General features: G+C 39.3%; 2 protein-coding genes and 1 non-coding gene across 4 annotated transcripts; 1 reads left to right on the plus strand and 2 right to left on the minus strand.

Annotated features, from left to right (window-relative positions):
* Positions 1–235: 235 nt before the first annotated feature.
* On the minus strand, positions 236–4,676 carry trmt10b (tRNA methyltransferase 10B). 2 transcript variants are annotated; one of them, XM_026162313.2, is made up of 9 exons: positions 4,543–4,676; positions 4,108–4,254; positions 2,919–3,027; positions 2,689–2,819; positions 2,426–2,578; positions 2,127–2,205; positions 1,109–1,176; positions 894–1,017; positions 236–808 (listed from the first exon to the last, which is right to left on the minus strand). In XM_026162313.2, exons 2-9 carry the CDS (start codon positions 4,249–4,251, stop codon positions 684–686), a joined length of 933 nt encoding a protein of 310 aa, XP_026018098.2. In that variant the 5' UTR covers positions 4,252–4,254; positions 4,543–4,676; the 3' UTR covers positions 236–683. The 2 variants fall into 2 exon arrangements, with proteins under 2 accessions (XP_026018098.2, XP_080147387.1); XM_080291261.1 differs by having other exon boundaries at positions 4,490–4,556.
* Positions 4,677–5,490: 814 nt separating this feature from the next.
* LOC113019795 (small nucleolar RNA U3) lies at positions 5,491–5,706 on the plus strand. Its single transcript, XR_003272102.2, has one exon. It is a non-coding gene; the product is annotated as a small nucleolar RNA U3 (small nucleolar RNA).
* A 2,837-nt stretch (positions 5,707–8,543) lies between these two features.
* Positions 8,544–19,455, minus strand: LOC113013603 (Fc receptor-like protein 5). The gene is made up of 12 exons (XM_080295359.1): positions 19,449–19,455; positions 17,016–17,264; positions 15,886–16,156; positions 12,405–12,664; positions 11,682–11,981; positions 11,267–11,527; positions 10,786–11,038; positions 10,508–10,605; positions 10,345–10,407; positions 10,135–10,185; positions 9,997–10,062; positions 8,544–9,866 (listed from the first exon to the last, which is right to left on the minus strand). Exons 1-12 carry the CDS (start codon positions 19,453–19,455, stop codon positions 9,817–9,819), a joined length of 1,929 nt encoding a protein of 642 aa, XP_080151485.1. The 3' UTR covers positions 8,544–9,816.
* Between the last annotated feature and the right edge of the window lie 1,513 nt (positions 19,456–20,968).

The raw sequence follows: 20,968 nt of genomic DNA on the forward strand, positions 1-20,968 counted from the left end.
GTCCTTGGGCAAGACACTTCACCCGTTGCGGTGGCGCCAGTGTCCGGCAGCCTCGCCTCTGTCAGTGCACCCCAGGGCGGCTGTGGCTACAATGTAGCTTGTCATCACCTGTGTGTGAATGGGTGGATGACAGGTTGTGTAAAGCGCTTTGGCGTCCTTAGGGACTAGTAAAGCGCTACACAAATACAGGCCATTTTTTATGCTTTTTTGTAAAACTGCAAATTGAAAGTGCAAGTGTGTATTAACTCTGTTTATACACATGAAGTTTAAAAAATACAGTGTCTATAGAGACATTCATATAAAGCAAGATTTTCAGTGCAAAACACTTCACTCTTGGTCCATTTTAAGAAATGTAATCATCTTTCTATATACATATAAATTATACTCATAATGCTGCCGTTCACAGAAGCTGAAGTTGGAGAATAACAAATAAAGGCAGTATATGAAGACTCTAGAAAAACAGTAAAACAGTCAAAAATGCTCTTGCATGTGGTCCCTGCAGTCACTTTAAAGCTAATAAACATCTGTCAGTGTTAAAATGACTGAACAGCAGCGTGCTGTCCTCTTTAACCAGTCACAGCTCCCACCACCAGCATGAAGAGTCTTCCTCTAACAATGTCCTTTCACAGGAGTTTCAGTAGTTGATATGAAATTAAATGAAGTCCTTATTCTACAAGATGAGTCTATGTTGCAGGAGGAAGCGGCGAATCGCCTGCTGCAACCACGTAACCCTTCCCTGGAGGAAACCACGTCTGCAGGGCTTCCATCCAGCTGCCGGTGTCGCAGAAAGTCAACAAGATGTCAAACACTGCGGACACAGGAAAACTTTATTACCCAAAGCAGGTGGTAAAGACCTTTCAGTGTCCTCTGGACAAAACAAAATATTTGCTTGCCTTGATTAACAGCCAGGATCTTTGAGTGGAAATTCTTCACGTTGTCTTTTTTCACCATGTACTCGTCTATAGGCAGCCTCGCTGTGCGGACGCTCAGCTCTCCGGCTCTGGACAGGCTCAACTTCTGCAGAGGAGAAAATAAACCTACTGGATATAATACTTACAGTCCTACTCTGTGCAATGTCTGTGTTATGATCAGTTTTACAGAAAAATACCTTCTGGATGCTTTCATCCACCAGACCACCGAGGACGTAAATCTTGTCAGCATCCACGGATTCCAACGCTGAAAACAAAGGAGGAAAAAAAAAATACCTTAATGAATGTCAGCAAATTATATAACGTACATGAGCTCACTGGCCACTGCATTAGGTACATCTTCCTAGTACTGGGTCGAACCCTCTTTTCTTTCCTTTTAATTCTTCATGGCACAGATTCAACAAGGTGCTGATAACATTACTCAGAGGTTTTGGTCCATATTGACATGAGAGCATCGCACAGATGCTGCAGATTTGTCTGCTGCACATCAACAATCTGAATCTCCTGTTCCACCACATCCCAAAGATGCTCTACTGAGATGTGGGGACTGCAGGGGTCATTTAGGTTCAGCAAACTCGTGTTCAAGAAACCAGGTTGAGATGTTTTGAACTTTGTGGACGCGGCCATCAGAGGATGGCACACTGTGGTCATAAAGGGTTGGACGTGGATGGCATCAGTACTCAGGCAGGCTGTGGTGATTAAATGATGCTCAGTTTGTACTAAGGGGCTCAAAGTGTGCCAAGAAAATATTCCCCACATTATTACACCATTACTGCACTGCCTTGTATGAACAGTTTGCATTTCAGCAGGTCGTCTTCACCATGTCTGAATTAATAAATGCGCTGAGTTACAGCGATGTGATTGGGTGATTCGATATTTGTGTAAAAGAGCAGTTGAACAGGTGTGCCTAATAAAGCGGCCACTGAGTGTACATCTTGTGCAATATTTTTGTTTCTCTGTAAATATTTTATTTATCTATTGTTAGTGTTTTAATGCTGTTTTCTACTAATCTCATCTTATTAAAGTTCCACATAACGAGAAACTAATTTTGAAAATAATATTAATGAAATGCTAAACAGGAGCGGGACAAGCAGCAGCAAACATGACAGCCAAATGGCGCCACCTGCTGGACAAATGATGCATTTCAAGAGCAAAACAAAGACATAAATGAAATCTAATCTAATTTATTTTTCACACCTTCTTCAGCATCTGGAGTGAGGTAGACAACCGATGCTGGAGGAAACAGGTCCAGACAGCTTCCGTCTGTTATATCCATCTGAACAAAACAAACACAGGAGACATGAGCACATAAAATGCTCATAAAACACTGAGGCAATTTTGGTTAAAACATTTTGAGAAACCTAAACTCAAAAGTGTCCTTTAATGAGTGAATTACAGTCCTATAAATGCTTACATGCAAATTGTTTTAAAGATTTGCTGAAGGGTTTGTTCACTTAAAATCCTTTTAACTGTAAAAACAAACTTATATATATCACCGTGTAGTTGAGGAAGCCGTCATTCATTCGCACGCACTCTCTGTAGAGACGGCTGTCCTCTCTCAGCTCTGTCAGAAACAGGTGAAACGGTCGAGTCGCCTTCTTATTCGACCCGTAGAGCCGCCTCAGCTGGCCTGCCAGTCGGCTTATCTCCTGAAACACAAAACGTGCACTGCTGCAGTGAATAAACACCACCTTCTTAAATGAAAGGAGGTTTTTTTGGTAAGCTGAAAACGTTGTAAGGTTTTTCATTGTCCACCGACCTTATCAGACATGCAGTCTGTCATACTGAGGTCGACGCAGAGCTTGAGCCCCGTGGACCGAGCCTCAGCTAGACGCTCTTTAGTGATCGCCTTCATGACCCGCTTGGTAAACTGACGCTCTGTGCTAGCACCTGAATGTCAAAGAACACACAGGAAAGGGACAGATGCTGTGATGTCACCAGCTGGAGACTTTCAGTTCCTCCTTAAGCTTCTCTTTGTTTTCTCTTTACCGGACTCCAGCTCACGATTCATCTTCCTCCTCAGCTTCTCCTCCTTCCTCCTGCTCTTCTTCGCAGCCACTTGCTTCTCCCAGTGCCGCTGCTTCCTCAGGACATTCCTCTGTTCATTAACCAGACAAATAACTGTGAGCACAGCAATAATCCTCTCGAGCGTCAAGATATCAGAGGCACTGTTGGAAATCTCACCCTGTTCCTGTCATCCTCCTCTGTCACAGCAACCCTCTACATGTCCTCCTCCACTACATCCCTAAATCTTCTCTGAGGTCCTCCTCTTTTCTTCCTGCCTGGTAGCTTCATCTTCAACATCCCTTGTCCAATACATCAACCATTCCTGCTCTGCACATGTCTCTAACTTCACCTCTAAAATGCTCAACCTGAGTTGTCCCTCTGACGTCTCTTTATGTCAGTGCCACTGCCTCCAAACCATCATCGCTACCAGACCAGTAATCCACTTAAACTACAGGAAACCAGATTTACTTATAAATGTTGTCATTGTCTTTAATCCTGACATTAATCTGCAGTACATCATCAAATTAAGCGTACAAGCACGTGGTCCCACACCTGGGTGTACAAATTAAAGAGGATCATCAGGTCATCTCATATCATGTTGACCTCAAACCTTTATTTAGCAGTTTTCACACCCCTGGATAAAAAAGTGTAATTTAAAAATTAAGTAATTTAGTGATATCTGCAATTCAGATGATGAAGGAAGCCTCAACTGTTTCAAAATGTTAATAATAGCATATAAAGCTCTGCGTGGCCGAGCCGCAGACCCGCTGAGACCTTGATCCTCTGATCGGTGCTTCCTATGTGCTCCCTGCTCTCATTTTAAAACCAGAGGTGATCACGCTTTTCAAGCTGTAGCTCCTAAACACTGGAACAGCCGTCAGTTCAGCAGAATCTGTGGTTTGTTTTAACAAGATTGCTGAAAACTCATTTTTATAGGTTTGTTTTTCTTTAATCATTGTCCCATTATTTGGGGGTTTCTGTTCCTCTAGTGTGTGTGTGGAAGTGTGAATACAGGAACTGTAAGACCATATGTTTGATTATGTGTTTTTATTATGGGCCATGCTGACTGATCTTAATGTGTGCTTCCATCCAAACTGTGACGCACTGTGAGCCCTTTAAATGTGCTACACTAATAAAGTCACTATCATTAGTATTATCACTGTGCACTCACAGAACAGGGCAGGTCTTCTCTCCCGGGCTTGGGGTCCACAGCATCTGTCTCCACGTCGATGTGAAGCAGATCCATGAGCTCTGAAGTTCCATTCAGCTGCACTTCACTCGTTTCCGGTGTAGCATGAGCCATCCCAGCAGGCATGCCCTGCAAACACACACAAAAGAAACTTGACGCTCTTCTTTAAATGTCCACGCATTTCTCATGTTCTGTGGTTCATCTTGAGGTAGCTGCAGACTTTGAAACAGAGTCCGTGTGTGTGTGTGTGTGTGTGTGTGTGTGTGTGTGTGTGTGTGTGTGTGTGTGTGTGTGTGTGTGGAGACATTTCAGGAATTCCGTGTTTGTGTTGCTGTTTAAACCAAACTATAAACATAAACAGAACGACACATTAACAGCAACACTGCAGGTTCAACAGAGAGAGAGCAGCGAACATGCCTGAGCCGGGAGATGAGTCGCCTCACAGCCTCCAGTTACTGAACATGTGAGCGGCGCAGATGAATGACGTAAGCGTAAATAATATGGAAGAGGCGGGTCAACATGATAAAAAAAATAGGATTAATGCACTGTAACTCTTTATTGATCGGTCCAGAGCAACATAAACCCATTATTTGTTTTTTTTATGGTTTTATATTATATTTAAAAAACGTGGATAAGAACCAGGATTACTGTCAAATAGTTTGCTTTTACACTAAACAGCCAGTAGAGGGCGGTGTCACTTAATATAAAATGAATGCAGACAGATCCAAAGAGTCTAGAGACTTTCTGAAAGGATAATGAAGCTTTTGTTATGAAGAGTACATTTCCATATCTGTAATTACTGTTGTTCTGGCACAAAAAAAAAAGAAAATGCAAAACACTTGTCAAGATAGGAACAGGTTTACAGTCCTGTTTGTAGTCGGAAGACAAAAACAGGCGCACAGGTGACCTTTGCTAACAAATTGTTTTTATCATAAAAGTTTTTAACAAAAATATTTTTCTCATTTTATCTCTTTCTGTGTTACAACATGTATCGGCAGCATCCAGCCTTAGTGTGTGTTAAACAGATTGTTCCAAACCACGGCTCTAAATATGCGGATCAATCCTCTGTTATTGTTAGCATCCGAGGCTAACACGCGGCATGCGGCATCTCAGCAGCCAATGACAGACGTAGAGGAGGGGCATACCATCAGAGAGCATTGTGGGTACTCCAAAAGTAATTATTTATGTCACTTCAGAGCTCGCAGACGAGTACTGTTCGGTGTATTAACACCGAACAGTACTCGTTCGGTGTCACAACTACGATACGTGACCCAGTAAACATAAGCAGCACACACTGCTGTTAGCACCGTGACAGAGATGGACAGGGCCGTCATAGTAGTAGCTGGGTCGGGGCGCTTGTTCGTTAAGACTATACTTTCAGGGATCATTTCTATAGTGTCTAACTTGAGAAATGTGTTTCTAAAGTGTGTGGTCTCGCTAACCACGATGATGAGTTGGTGATACTCCTCCTTGAGCGCGAAGCGGGCCGAGAGACTTGATTTAATTCACATGCTCTTTGCTTTTGATGACCGTTCACTGTTTCTTCGGAATCAGCGATGGGAGGAGTATGATCAGAGTGGTTACGAAATGCTGTTAAAAAGAAGTTGTTAATTCTATTGGTTGCATAGTCAGCAAAAGCTATGTAAGTGTGTTGAACTACTCGATTTTGAGTCACACCAGAAACTAGTGATGGGCAGATGAAGCTTCATGAAGCACTGAAGCTTTTCATCCAATTGGTTCACCCCAACGCGAAGCTTCATGAAGCTTCATTTGCTCTAGCAGGACACCTACTGGACGTAAAAATAATAGCTGGCATGAATTTGAAGAGTGTGGCATTTTGCACACAGCCTGTAAATGTCAACAACAAAAGGAGTGTGTAAAACATGTATATTGTAGTGATGCAGTATACTGTGTATATTTATAGTGGCAGTATGGGAAATGATTATTTGGAAATGCTTGAAATGGAAATGATCATTTACTGTGAGGTGAGGTGTGGTTGGGGTGTGGACAGTGGTTGTGCTTTTGTAACGTTGAGGTATGGACAGCTACACACTGAGGCTTTGAGCCTCAGTCCTGCCTGTTCACATTTTATTCTGTAAAAACTAAATTTTCACTGCTTTTATGACCTTTTTAGTGGGGAGAACATAGCTAGGATTTAATGATTTAACAAGTCTTTTGAATCCTTTGTCCTCCACAATGCTAAATGGCTGGGAGTCCTCAATCACCATGCTAACCAGGTCTTCATCTATTGGAGATTGTTCTCCTGAGGAAAGACAATAAAGATAAAGCACAAATATAAATATCACACACGTAACTTATAACAGTTGTATAATATTGTTATATCATTTAGTAACATTACTGCATGCTATATTATCAGGACATTTGATGGCTCACCTGGTCTTGCTCCACAATCGGTGTTCCTCTTATTCTCATGCAAAGCTCTGTAGTGCCTAAGCATGGATGTTGTTGTTATATCCCAGCTCCCTGGCACATAGCAAACACTTCACCTTGTACAAAAGTCAAGACAGCTCAACATAAATTGTATTGCACCATCAGTATCATGAAAATACATCTTCTGTAGAAATTTACATACCTTGTTGGGAGGAATAAGATCAAAATGTTCCCACACAGGGGAGGACATCCTCCTCTTCTTAGCTGGCTCCATTCTCTCCTGACTTTCTCTCCTCACTCTCATAAACCTCCAAACGGTCTCCAAACTCTCACTAACCGCAACTCTCCATCAAACACCCACATTTTGAATGAAGTCTGAGGGGTTTATATCGCTGTCATATCTCGCGGCAAAGTTCGAACCACTTCATGAACCAGTCACGTGGTACAGCCGGGCAGCGAGGCTTCGGACGTCATCATTTTCAGCTCCTCCCATAAATGAAGCAAGCCTCGATACGCGCTTCGCGGAAACGCCCCCTCCATTACTCGACACACGCTCCGAAGCCTCGATACAGAACGTCCCATCACTACCAGAAACCTCAAAGCATGTCTGTTATGCGTAGGTGTTGTGCGTCCTAAAACGTTTTTAATACTGCTTGGATAAATCTTGATACCAAAGCCTTAATACTTTGAATTTACAAAAGCTAACAGTGAAGTAGATTTGTTATTTTAGATTGTTTTCATGTGTTTTTACTGTGATATATGTTATGTAATTTATATAGATATGTATATACTGTCCATATATTACTTTATGCTTTAATTTTATATTTTAATAATTGCACCTACTCAAAGATTTAGATTTATCTTAAAAAAAATGTATGTTATTTGGGGCCCCCTTCAGGTGGCATAAAGAGAGGAAATGATGTGCATTTCACTCCATGTTAGTCATTACTTAAATGTATGGAGTGTCAAGAGTGCCAACATTAATGAATAAATGCATCATTCAAAATGTTAATTAAATTTTCATTAAGTAATTAAAAATATCAGTTAATTTTATTAAAAATATATTTCAATATTTAATTAACTTGGTTTAGTTCCTGTGATGCATTGAAGCATGAAATAATTAGAAATGGTCTTTACAGCTCGGACTGTAACATTGATCGGTTACCCTGCACAGTGAGTCAAGACAGGTCGACATTAAAAAAAAAACGGATCAGTTCTCAGTGAGGTTTTTTTCTTTTTAATGATTTAATCAATTTTGGCATTTCTTCATAAAATCAGCATGATGGATCTAATAACTATCGTTTAGCTTGACTGAGTTGTGTAATAGCTGGTTTTCCTTCTTCATTATCTGACAGTTTATTTATTTACTCAGGTGATGTGAGTGAAGTATTCTCTGTGTACATCAAATGCAAGTTATTTGTGAAGTTTAAAGTAGGTTTGGAATACAAGTAGCAGCTCTGTTCTAATTCTTTATCATCTGCCTTGTAGTCCTGTGTCCTTCATTTTCACAGAATACATTGCGTTATTGTGAAAAATTCATCCTAAAAATATGCACGAAGAAAGAAAAAAGATAACAGTCAGCATGAAGCGAGCAGATCCTGATTTTACTAAACCAATAAAGGACGAAACTGAGATTTTGGGTTCATGATGGGACCACGCCTGAGGCGGCAGAGAAATCATTTCAGAGAGCCAGTGGTGAGCCGTTCTGTGACATGACAAGAATCAAATGTTCCACCATGCAGAATGAACATTTTGATTGCATCACCACTAGACAACATTGCAATTGGTCAGATGTGTTTAAAAGCATCCGAAACAACAGAAAAATTGAACTTGATCTGAAAAAATGAAAGCCCCTAAGTCGCTGGATGCAAAATAATTTTCTCTCTCTCTCTTTTTAACAATGTAAGAGTGTTGAGTTATTATACTGAATCACTCACAAACACTTAAAATAGAAACACTGACACAAGCTTTGCATTTAACGGTCATTAATAACTTTCACAAAGTGTAAAAACAAAGTTGCATCAAAGTTTGAATGAAATTGTTTCCATACTGTTTATTTGTATTTAAACATTACACTGAAAACAACAATAAACTAGCAGAGCCCCATTTTCAACAATATATTTTAGATGTTTAGCAGTAATGTGCTACCCCAGTACACGCTAGAAAGCCTTTTAGTCTGGATGTTATTAGTATGTATGCAATAAGAGAGGAAGGCCAAAAAATGCCTTCAGTTCACTGATAGTTTTACAAAAGCAGAAACACTTAAACAGATGTTAAGAGGTCGAGTCACAATCATTGTTTTGTATACAAAATCTTCTCCTTTTCACTCAAAGTGACTTTAAATACAAAAAATAAAAACAGCTAAAGAGCTGCTGTTAAAACTTCCATAAGGAGACATCATTTCAAGGAAATAAACGTATTGTATTGGTGATTAGACCCTGATGGCCCATCACAGCAGAACAGAACAGGACCTCCTGGAGTCTAGATGCTGGTGGCGGAGATGAAGATGGAGGCTTGGATGGAGCCTGAGTAACATGGGTAAGGCGGAGATGGAGCTGGGTTGCACGAGGGCAAATGTAAGGGAGAATAACACATGAGCAGTGAGGTTTAAAGACTGTGGAATGAAGGCTGATTGCCCTGAACAGACTGGCAGAAAGATGATTGGACAACACCAGTGATGTCACATTGAGCTTGACAACATGGGAAAGTGGAAGTGATGTAAAACAGACACTGTTTTGACTTCCCGTCATTGGCTTCCTGTTAAATCCAGAATTGAATTCAAAATGCTGCTCCTCACATACAAGGTCTTAAATAATCAGGCCCCATCTTATCTTAATGACCTTGTAGTACCATATCACCCTATTAGAGCACTTCGCTCTTGCTCTGCAGGCCTACTTGTTGTTCCTAGAATATTTAAAAGTAGAATGGGAGGGAGAGCCTTCAGTTTTCAGGCCCCTCTTCTGTGGAACCAGCTTCCAGTTTGGATTCAGGAGACAGACACTATCTCTACTTTTAAGATTAGGCTTAAAACTTTCCTTTTTGCTAAAGCATATAGTTAGGGCTGGACCAGGTGACCCTGAATCCTCCCTTAGTTATGCTGCAATAGACGTAGGCTGCCGGGGGATTCCCATGATGCATTGAGTTTTTCCTTTCCAGTCACCTTTCTCACTCACTATGTATTAATAGACCTCTCTGCATTGAATCATATCTGTTATTAACCTCTGTCTCTCTTCCACAGCATGTCTTTAATCCTGTCTTCCTTCTCTCACCCCAACCGGTCGCAGCAGATGGCCCCGCCCCTCAATGGATTGGATTGACATTATTGTAGTCAGAGGTCTGCTCTGCGTTGCCTTGTTGACGTGATCAAATGAAAGCATTTCAAAACAAACACCACCATATGTCCACAAATGCATTTATTATCAGTGAGAATAATTACCAATATATATTTTGCATTTCAAATCTCACATTTTGTACACTCACTTGTCTTGTTAATGACTCTGAGCTGAATCACTGATGTGACATTGATGTAATCACCTTCTGCTGGACCTGAAATAATAATTTTAATCACTTTCATGTATAATCATCCAGTTTCTATATTAATGAAAGTGTATACTTTACCATTTTCAGTGTTTTCACATCTTCTGACTGTCTCATAGACAGAACGAACACCTGCAGGTCAGAGAAAATCAGTCACCTCATGTCTGTGATACTAATTTAAACACAAATATTCTTGCAAATAACATTTATATGAAAAGCTGCAGCAGATGTAATAAGTACAGTCTTGTTGCAAATAGGATCAGAATATTTGGAACTACGTGAAAAACTAACCATGAAGAAGAGAGGATGGTTGCTGCTGACCATCCTGATTGAGCGTCTGCTCATTAGCAGTACCTTATTAAAAATGTAGGGGAAAAAAGACATTTGAACCTCATGATGCATTTGTGTCTTTGAATGATAAAGAGTTTGTAGTAAGTAAAGGAAAAGGTCTCACTGTTGGTTCTTCTGCAGCGATACAACAACAGCAGGAGAATAATAATGAGAGCGACTCCACAAACCAGTCCAACCATCAACCACACAGGAGATGAAGAGCTGTCAGCTCCTGACACAGTTACAATAAACAATAATTAATTATTGATCAATTATAATTATATAAATAAATACTTTTATGAAATGGAGCAAGGTGACTGCGAGACTTAAATCAGACAATCTAATGTTCATTCTCAGTCATCAGACGTGTTTATAAAACTCCATCACATGTTTTGATCCTGCTCACCTTTAACTGACATCCAGCTCTGTGCTGACTCTCTTCCTGAGTACTGACACTTGTAGAAACCTTCATCAGACTTTGACACTGCAGAGATCTTCAGCTCCCCTCGGGGATCATTTTCAATAAGTTTGTCATTGTGATAGAAAAACACATTGGAAAGTATTTGTTGTGTTCTCAAACTGCAGCTCAGACTAACAGAAGCTCCCTCAGTCACAGGATGAACAGGACTCACCAGGATAGGACCATTACCATCATCTGTGACACAATCACACACAATTGTTTCTGTCACATCAGCTGGTGCACACTTTGAGAAAGAGCTGACAAACAATAATAAGAACAGATTGTACAAATGCTTTTCATCATGAAGATCTGATCTTGTATTTTTCTCCAGATAAAATGACTTCACATACAGCAAAGCTGGGACAAATGTTCATGTGACGTCTAAATCATCCAAATCCAAGTAGTAAATGTATAATAACATACTCTGTACAGTGATGTTGACTGCACTGCTGAACTCTCCTGATCCAGACTCACACCAGTACACTGCAGTATCTGACTTTGATGTGTTGATGTCACATGTGGATCCAGTCATTCTCCTACAGTCAGAGTACAGTCGGCCGTCCTCAGAGAACTTCCTCACTCTCCACTCAGGGAAGTTTCCCTCACAGGTCAGTGAGACAGAGTCAGAGGTGAAGTGTTGCACTCTGTCAGGACTCACTGTGAGAGACGCTGCTGAATGAACATCTGGAAACAACATGCAGTGAAGAGACAAAACTCACAGATGTTAGGATTAAAATATGAAACAGATATTGATGAGCTCAGTCTTGTTGAAAACATCTTGAATAAAAGTTACAACATAATCTCACTTCATTGAAAGGACAGAGAGAAACAAACTGACCTGCAGACCAGACAAACTTTGGTCGACTGTGATCAGTGTGATACTCTGGGTCTCCTCTTCCAGCTCTGCACACATATCCTGCTGTGTGTGTCTGTCCATGAATGATGTAGGAGTCCTGTGCAGTCCCACTGCCATCAGGTAGCAGCTCATAACTGGAGGATTTCTCTGATAGATCAGGAACAGCTTTATACCAGTAGAAGCTCCATCCTGCAGACGGATGTTCAACCTCACAGTTCAGAGTTACTGAGGCTCCAGGACTCAGCCATGATGGAGACACAGTGAGGACAGGACGGGGTTCATCTGTTCAACAAAGATTTGCTCTCAATGTTTCGTCTCTTAACTCTGAATTCAATGTCACTAAAATGTTGACTCACAAATATTTATGATGAACTTTAAGAGTGAGACTATCTAAACATATCAAATATCTCAACATGTACTAATAAAAACACATTTTTATTCTAGAACATAAATTTGAATGAATCCAACAAATTTAAAGACCTGGGTGGAAAAAAGTGATTCATGTTCTAAAACCTCAATGGTGAAGCTCATTTGATCAACAATATAATATGTTATAAATTCTGTGATTACCTAGTTCAAATGCTGTAATTAATTTGAAGCATAACTGAGTTTATTGATCAGTGATCAAAATGTACTGGGTTTTTTTGTATTTATATTTTTTATGTATCAAATTTGTGTCAAAATAATCTGGATGAAAGATCTTACATGATACAGTCAGTGTGATGGTATCACTCCACTCTGAGAAGAAATAGTCCCTTCTGCCCCGGCAGCTGTATCCTCCACTGTCAGACTCAGTAGCTCTGATGATTCTGTATTCATTGGATGTTGGAGGTGTGTTTAACTTGGCTGCTCTCCATTCATACGTCCACTGAGCTCCTTCACCTCCCTGAATCTCACATCTGACAGTGACTGTCTCACCGCTGTATATCTGAGTCAAGGATGGCTGCAGGGTCACAGTGGGCTTACTGGGAACTGTTCACAGAAAAATATCCAGTTAGAGACAAATAGAAACATAAAAACTCTGCTGTTTATAACATGAAAGCAAAGTGAGAAAAAAATAGCGGATTCACAGACAAACAGTTTAAAGACTGAACAACAAAACAAAGTCATAACATTTCATAGCTTTCAAACTGTAACACAACATTTTTAGTAAAACGTACAAGTATTTACTTGTACAGTTATCATCTTTTATTGATATTCCTGAGTTGTATTGATATCCATTTCACAAAGACGTCAAAATCAGTGTGGTAAAAAAAAAAAACAAATATAAAACTTTTGATTGTTAAAGTTTTTTGTCTTCAATCTAGAAAAACACAAAGAAAGCCTGCAGCCACTGGCATAGGAATATCCTGTTGCTAATGTATTTTTTATAGTTGATAGTAAAAAATTTTATTTATAAAGATCCAATAAATTGATGAAAGGCTTGTAATGATTTTTTTCTCTGAGAACCAGATGGGCTCTTTCAGAGTGCACACTTTGTCACAATGAAACTGAAGTTCTTCTATTTTCTCATTTCCACCTCTCCAAGTCAGAAAACAAACCGAAGAACAGCACAGATCACATAACTTGATCTGTCTCAGTCTGGTAGAAATAAAATAATTAGACTCACGAGTTTCTGTAACTGTGACGTCACTGCTGTCCTCTGTGTAGTAAACTGGATCTCCTCTCCCTCCTCTGCAGTGGTACAGACCTCCTTGTGAGACACTAATAACTCTGTTTGCTTCATTTCCTCTCATGAGCTGAGCTTTAGAAGAGACTGAATCACGTCTGAACCAGTCAAACTTCCAGCCAGCAGAGCCCTCCACAGAGCAGCTCAGTGTCACACTGCCCCCTGCTGGTATGATTGAACTTTGTGCTGTCAGTGTGGCTCTGGGTTTACTTGCTGCTGATGTTACAGGAAAAAGTTAAACAGATTGTTACTTGATTAAAGAAGAAAAATGTTACAGTAATGAAAAAAATCACTAGATAATATAGTTACTAGAATCAAATATGAAACAATTATCCTGCAAATAATGAATACAGACTATTTGCCAACTGGAAAAATAAATACATAAAAAATTAAAATGAATAGGCCAGCATCCAATAAAATGAGGCTATATTGTAGTCTGCAGTTCATTAAAGTCATTAGGTGAAAAACATAATGTGTTTGTTGGTTGTGACTAGGGCTGGGTATCCTCACTGATTTCTAGAATCGATTCTATTCAATTCGATTTAAATCTGGGAAATTTTGCCTCAGACAGTCAGAAATATTATAATTCAGATCAGTGCATTTATATATTTTTGTATCTATAAAAAGGAAGCTGACACTTTCCAGACTTTATCAAAGGTGTGAGCATCACAGCAGATGCCTTTGTGTCAAAGTAGCTGAAGATAAAACACAGAAAAACATGAAGGTGATTTTATAAAAATATTCTGCAGTAGATCACAAACGAAAGAAAACCATTAATCAACTTATGAACATTACCTCTGAAGTTACAGCGGTTTTATTAGAGACACAGCTAAGCGTTTTGCATTTTGTATAATTTTAAAAAGTTTACATTTGTTCAGAAGCCTGTTGAACGGCAGAAATTAGGTTTTCTTTTCGGAAGTAAGTAAAAGGGGAATAAAAACATCGGCCGACGGCGCTGTAAATAACGGTAGACTTGTGCATAACAAACAAGCGAATAATGCAGAAAACAGATTTCGTGGATAGACGGGAAACTGTTCTTGAAGTACAGAGAAAGAGAGAGAGAGAGAGAGAGAGCTGTGCATGAAGTGTGATTTTATTGTGGTGGAAGCAAAACAGCAAAAGTCAGAGGGAGTCCATGATGACGTGAAGCTTAGTTTGGATCTTCTTTTGCTGCTGGTTCGGTCAGTTTTATTTTTATTGTTTGGAGAGAGATAAAACTAACAGCTTTAGAATCAGCGCAAAAAGGGCGTAAACACAAAGTGCGGACCCACCGAAACATCAGAATCAGCGAGCTGTCGGCTTTCAGCCCCGACCGTGTCCGTGCCGTCGGGTGAGAAAGGCGACATCTCACTGATTCTGATCCGCGGGTCCCGCTGTGTGTTTACGTCTTTGTGCAGAAGCCGTGTACCTGCTCTCATTTACTGTTTTAAATGTTTGGTGGTTGTCAAAATTTTGTGACGTTTCACCTGAGATTCTGGAATTTTGGGCAAAATACATTTATATTAAAAAAATCGATTCAGGGTTTTAATGAATCGATATCACGTTATCCAGGCCAGAATCAATTTTAATCGATGAATCGATTATTAAAACCCACCCCTAGTTGTGACATCAGACTCTTTGACTAAAACCTGAAACCTGTGAGGATTTAAAAAAACAGATAATATGAATGAAAGATCTTCAACTTACTTGAAACTGTCAGTGTGACTGAATCACTCCACTCTGTTGTTTCATGCTGTGAACTTTTCACTCTGCCCTTACAGCGATAGTTTCCACTGTTGGATGATGAAGCAGAAATAATCCTGTATTCATTTAGATTTGGAGGTTTTCTGATGCTGTTTGTTTCCCACTCATAATCCCACTCAGTGTCTCCTCCATGGATCTCACATCTGACAGTGATCGTCTCTCCTCTGTATATCTCAGACCAGTTTGGATGCAGAGTCACAACAGGCCTGTTTGAGGCTGTTACTGTTCAAGAAAGTACAATAAAAACACATGAATGTCAAAAGGTTCAGTTACCGTTAGATGTAGTGCTTTGTAGGAAGTTACATTTAAACTCATCAGTTGTGTCAATCCTGACTGGCTGGCTCCACTCTGTGTAGTAAGCTTCTCTTTCTCCTATGCACCTGTAGAGTCCTCTCTGTGAGATTCTGATTCGGTCATTTGATAGAAAAACTCCATCCTGTGGACTCAGAGGTTCACCAGAATCATCTCTGTACCAGTAGTATTTCCATCCAGATGATGATGATGGGCTCACAGAGCAGGTCAGGGTCACACTGCCCCCTACTGGAACAGCTGTGTTATCAGCTCTCAGTTTGGCCTTTGGTTTATCTGCAGTTCAGTTTAGAATGAGAACATAAAAGTAAATGGCTGAAATGTAATCTGCTCTATTTTCCATTTCAATGACTGTATAACAAGCAAACCTTTTGACATTTTTACTGAGCATCACAAAGGAGGGCTAAACTTTTGAAGTATTTTCACTTATTTAGCTAAAACTGATAATATAGATGAAGGTCCAACTTACTTAACACAGTCAGTGTGATGATATCACTCCACTCTGAGAAGAAATAGTCCCTTCTGCCCCGGCAGCTGTATCCTCCACTGTCAGACTCAGTAACTCTGATGATTCTGTATTCATTGGATGTTGGAAGTATGTTTGACTGGCCTCGTCTCCATTCATATGTCCACTGAGCTCCTTCACCTCCCTGAATCTCACATCTGACAGTGACTGTCTCACCGCTGTATATCTGAGTCCAGGATGGCTGCAGGGTCACAGTGGGCTTACTGGGAACTGTTCACAGAAAAATATCCAATTAGGAGACAGCCTACAAATTTTACTGTTTATAACATGAAAGTAAAGTGACTGGAACAGCTGATTCACAGACATGTCGCTTTATGCAATAATCTTTAAAACACAACTTAAATATTAATTTCAGGATTTATTTAGATTTATTTAGAGCTTCAACTGTTTGACCCGAGTAAGTAAAATATTTTGAAAAGCAAGTTAAATCAGTCGTAGCTCCCTGCAGGCTGATTGTTACTATAAAAGAAAAATGCTATTTACAAGTTTTAATGTTTCCCAGGTCTGACTTGTTTCTGATCTTTTTCAGGTTGAATTCTTTGTTTGTTCGTGTTTCTAGTTTTGTTTATTATTCTTCATTCTTTCTTGAGCATTTTTGGAACTTTTAGTTCTTTTTTACACTTTAGTTTTGGAGTTTAATTTGTTCCCTCCCATTGTGTTTCCTGTCTCACCCTCCTGTGTCAATTTCGTGTCTGTTTCACTGTTTAGTGATTAATTATCACTTCCTGTTTTATTTTGGTAGTGGTGCCACTGGTGTGTGTGTGTGTGTGTGTGTGTGTGTGTGTGTGTGTGTGTGTGTGTGTGTGTGTGTGTGTGTGTGTGTGTGTGTGTGTGTGTGTGTGTGTGTTCTTTTGGATTTTTAATCAGCCAAAATAAAAGTTTGACTTTTTCTAAATGAGTCTGTCTCAGAGTCTGCATTTACGCATGACGGGATGAAGAAGTTTGATGTTTTATTTTCTGTACAGCATTAAATTGTATATGATTAAATAAAATAATTCTCATTATGGAGAAAAGATCACGTCATTTACTTTTTTCACATTTACTATTGTTTCAAAATGAATTTCCTCACCAGTTTCATGAATAATGACCGGGTCACTGTCTTTAACACGTCCTCTGCAGGTGTAGAAGCCGGCTTCAGAGGTCACAAGTACTCTGTCTGATTCGCCAGCTACTGCGGTCTTCTTAGAGTTTTTAGAGGTTTGTCTGAACCAGTCATATTCTAAGTCAGCAAAGTGGTTCACATCGCAGGTCAGTGTCACACTGCCCCCTGCTGGCATGATTTCGGTGTTTGCTGTCACAGTAGCCTTCACTTTCTCTCCTGTAAGTCAAAGATCAAAAGTATAAAATTGCTGCTCTGAATGTTTGATGCAAACTTAAATAATGTGAATCATTCAATTCAACACACTGAAGCTCTACAGAGACTTTGGAGTGACGTGTTACACAGCTTCTAATCAAAGGGGTATGAAGGTATAAATACTCTATGCTGAGCTCAGAGCAGCATATTTCATATTGGTGTTTCCTTTAATCTTTCATTTGTCATCTATGTGTACAGGGACAGAGATTAATAATAACTGATTATTGAATTATTATTAAATTATTGAACAGGGAGCAGGAGAAATATACTCTCCTTTTGGTAAATACAAGTAAAGAGCAACACATATGGTATAAATGGTAAGAAGAAACAATTTCTCACCTGCAGCATTTCCACGGAGGATTGTGCTGAGCACTAAAACAATGAATTAAATGACATCAGATATTAGACAACTGACAATCAGAAGGTGCAAAACAATCTTTGATCTCACAGAAGAAGTTATAAATTCCAGGCACAGCAAGAAATCTTACTGGATCTGAAAAAAGCATTTCACACAATTAACCACGAAATATCATTACACATAATTACATTGGATTGGTACACTTCTTTTTTTTTTTTGAACATTTGTTTTATTTGCTGATGACACACATATCTTGTACCCGGTTGTAAATTGCAGAAACCTTTGAACCAGATCACTTCAGAAATTAACAAAATAAAACATTGTTTGATCCATCCATCTTCCACAGGGCTGAACCATTGGGGCAGCAACCTAAGCAGAGGCTAGCTAATTTGACGATTTAAGAATACACTGTATATAGATAAAATGTAATTGTCACCAGTGAGAAACATTTTCCTTCATCGCTGCCATTCAAACAGTAAAGGTGTGTATTGTACTCACAGAATAACCCCAGCAAACAGAGCAAAGAGTGCCCCATCCTCACGTCCAGCCCTGCACGCTGATCTGCATCTAATCTCAAAGGTTTCGACTTTGCCTTGATAAAGAGAAGCTGCACTTAATGTAGGTAAGACCAGAGTTTATATTCAGCTCCTCCTTCTATCACCTCTCTGTGCTTCCTTCCTTTTGCACCAACCTCAAACAGCTCCTGTAGCTTTGACCACAGCCGCTGCTAATTTGTAAATTAGTTGAAAAATAAATTTTTAAATAATTAAAAAAGAGCCAAATGTAACAAATGCAATACAACTTTAAAGTCATATATGGTATTTAAAATGTAATATTTTCTTTTAAACAAATCATTCAGAATGACTGAATCAGTAATGACTGATTGATCCTGCAGGTGTACTTCAAATAAGTTTTAGTTCTTCACAGATCTTCTCGTCTCTATTTCAGTGGTAAAGCTTTTCTAACTTATCAGAGCTCATAGGCATCTGATTTTCTCCTTTGGAGTCTGTATTCTCTTTAAACACTTTTTAATTAATTTGTTTTTCCTTTGGATTGTTTATCAGAGGAATTAGGTTGAAATTCTTCTTTCAGTCTGCATAAAAACATGTTTATGCATTTTATTTGAGTCACAGCTCAAATATTCCCATGCAGTTCTATAATTAAAAGGCTCCTCTGACCTCAGAATAGATCTGTGAATGTTCTCACCCTGTGGTGTGGTTATAGTTTTAAGTCTGGCCCCAGAAAAAGGAAATGACTCACTGTGCAGTTGAACTGAAGGTAAAGACCTGTATGTTTCACAAACTCAAATATGAAAGAGATTATTAAAATTTCATGTTAAATTTAATGTTGCGGCCTACACAACATTATGTGGGCATCGGGCACCATTATGACCACTTGCCTAATATTGGGTTGGTCCCTCTTTTGCAGCCAAAACAGCCCTAATATATCAAGGCATAAACTCCACTGGACCTCTGAAGGTGTGCTGTGGTTTCTGAAAACAAGATGTAATCAACAGATCCTTTAAGTCCTGTAACCTGGAATTTGGAGGCCAAGTCAAGTTTTCTTCTCTATTCCACCCACCAGGAGGTGCCATGATGAATAGTTATTCAGTGTTATTTACACAGCTGATTGGTATATAGCGCACACATATTTCAGTATAAATACATATTTTGAGCATATAAATGGTATGAATGAATAGGAATATGTTAAAATAATGTAGAGGAGGAAGCCTTTAATAGTCAGTTTGACGGGGCCTGCAGAATTTAGGTTAGGTGGCCTCAATGCCTCACCAGACATTACACCTTTGGTTCTATACTTTACATCTTTCATTGTCCTTATCTGGTCTTTAAGTCTAACGTTATTTACCGTTTCTGGGTCCAAACTCCACTTCAGGTCCCAAAGTCAACCCAACACTGGAAAATCTGTCCATTCTATCAGCTATCAGGGCTAAACTGCAAGGCATCACACATGTAGCTTCAATTGTTCTTCCTCGTTTTAGTTCTGAAGGCTGATGAAAGAAAAACATATGAGATCATTGTTATTTTAAAGTGCTGAGATGGTACAGATAAGCCCTAGTGCTCTAATCACTATCTGCTGTTGTTTTCACTGATTAGTTTTTATTAAACCAACTTAGGTGCAAATTCAGGTGTGACTTACAGATTCATTACATTATCATATTAATGTACTTCTACCTTAAATTATGTTTATGCTACATCATTGTGACGTTGGTTACATCTCTTCCACCAAAAAAACAACCACGATGTAGTTTTTTTCCTTTCAAATACAAATTCAAAATGAGAGTTCACTGTCTTGAAGGCCATCACTGCCCTGCCATAATGCTAGCTGAGCTACACTGGCGCAGCCTTTGACCAGCTGGTTGGACTCTACAAATTGACATTATCATCACAGGCAAAAAAAACATTTCTGTAACACGCAGACAAACGGATGCATTAGTATCAATAAGACATAAATGATTTAATGTGTTATCTGTCAAACATGCTTGAACATTTATAGCATTTCCATGCAGAGGCTCTTAAAGGAAGCTTATTTTCAGCATGACAAATAAGCTTTTCAAACCACAGGCTACATTTCCTCTTTTCTACGTGGCCCAGTTAGAAATCATGAGATCTCTCAGTGATAAAAATGAGCCTGCTGGAGAATAGATGATGAACACAACCAGAAGAACAAAGATATTATTCTGTATTGTCATCTTTGTACTTTGATATTTTACTATTACTTGAATAAAACATAATCACTGTATTTCTTTGCAGGTCTATATTTTTCTAAAATAGCCTCCTGTGAAGCGCAACAGATTAAAAAACATAATTTTTAGCGTGAATCTTTTTAGTAAAGCGACCTACTACCGATCATTCCCCACCAATCACTTTTACCTCTAAATTGGTTTTATTTGCATTTATTTATTAATTTATATGTAGACTTCATCAGATAGGTGCATCAGACACACAAAGAATGTGGGTAAAGAGGACGAAAGATTTGATGACATCAGATGAAATGAGCACTTCACTCATGAGAAGAGGCTGAGGGAAAGTTTAAAAACAGCCAACACTTGTGTCTTTTTCTGAAACAGCAAAGATCCTGCACAACATTTGCTTAACTGTATCCAACACACATGACACACACATTTTTAAAGGGGTAGGTTGAGGTACTAAAGAAAAACAGTGATGCATTTTTATTTTTTTTTTAAATGAGCTCATTAATTCAGCGCTCTCATAGTGTACAAAACTCAGCCTTAAGGCTGAAGGACAGGTCTCTGTACAGCACTGTCAAAGCCAACCTTAGGAGTGGCATC

This window comes from Astatotilapia calliptera, chromosome 3 (genome assembly GCF_964374335.1).
Source record: "Astatotilapia calliptera chromosome 3, fAstCal68.1, whole genome shotgun sequence".
Taxonomy (NCBI): domain Eukaryota; kingdom Metazoa; phylum Chordata; class Actinopteri; order Cichliformes; family Cichlidae; genus Astatotilapia; species Astatotilapia calliptera.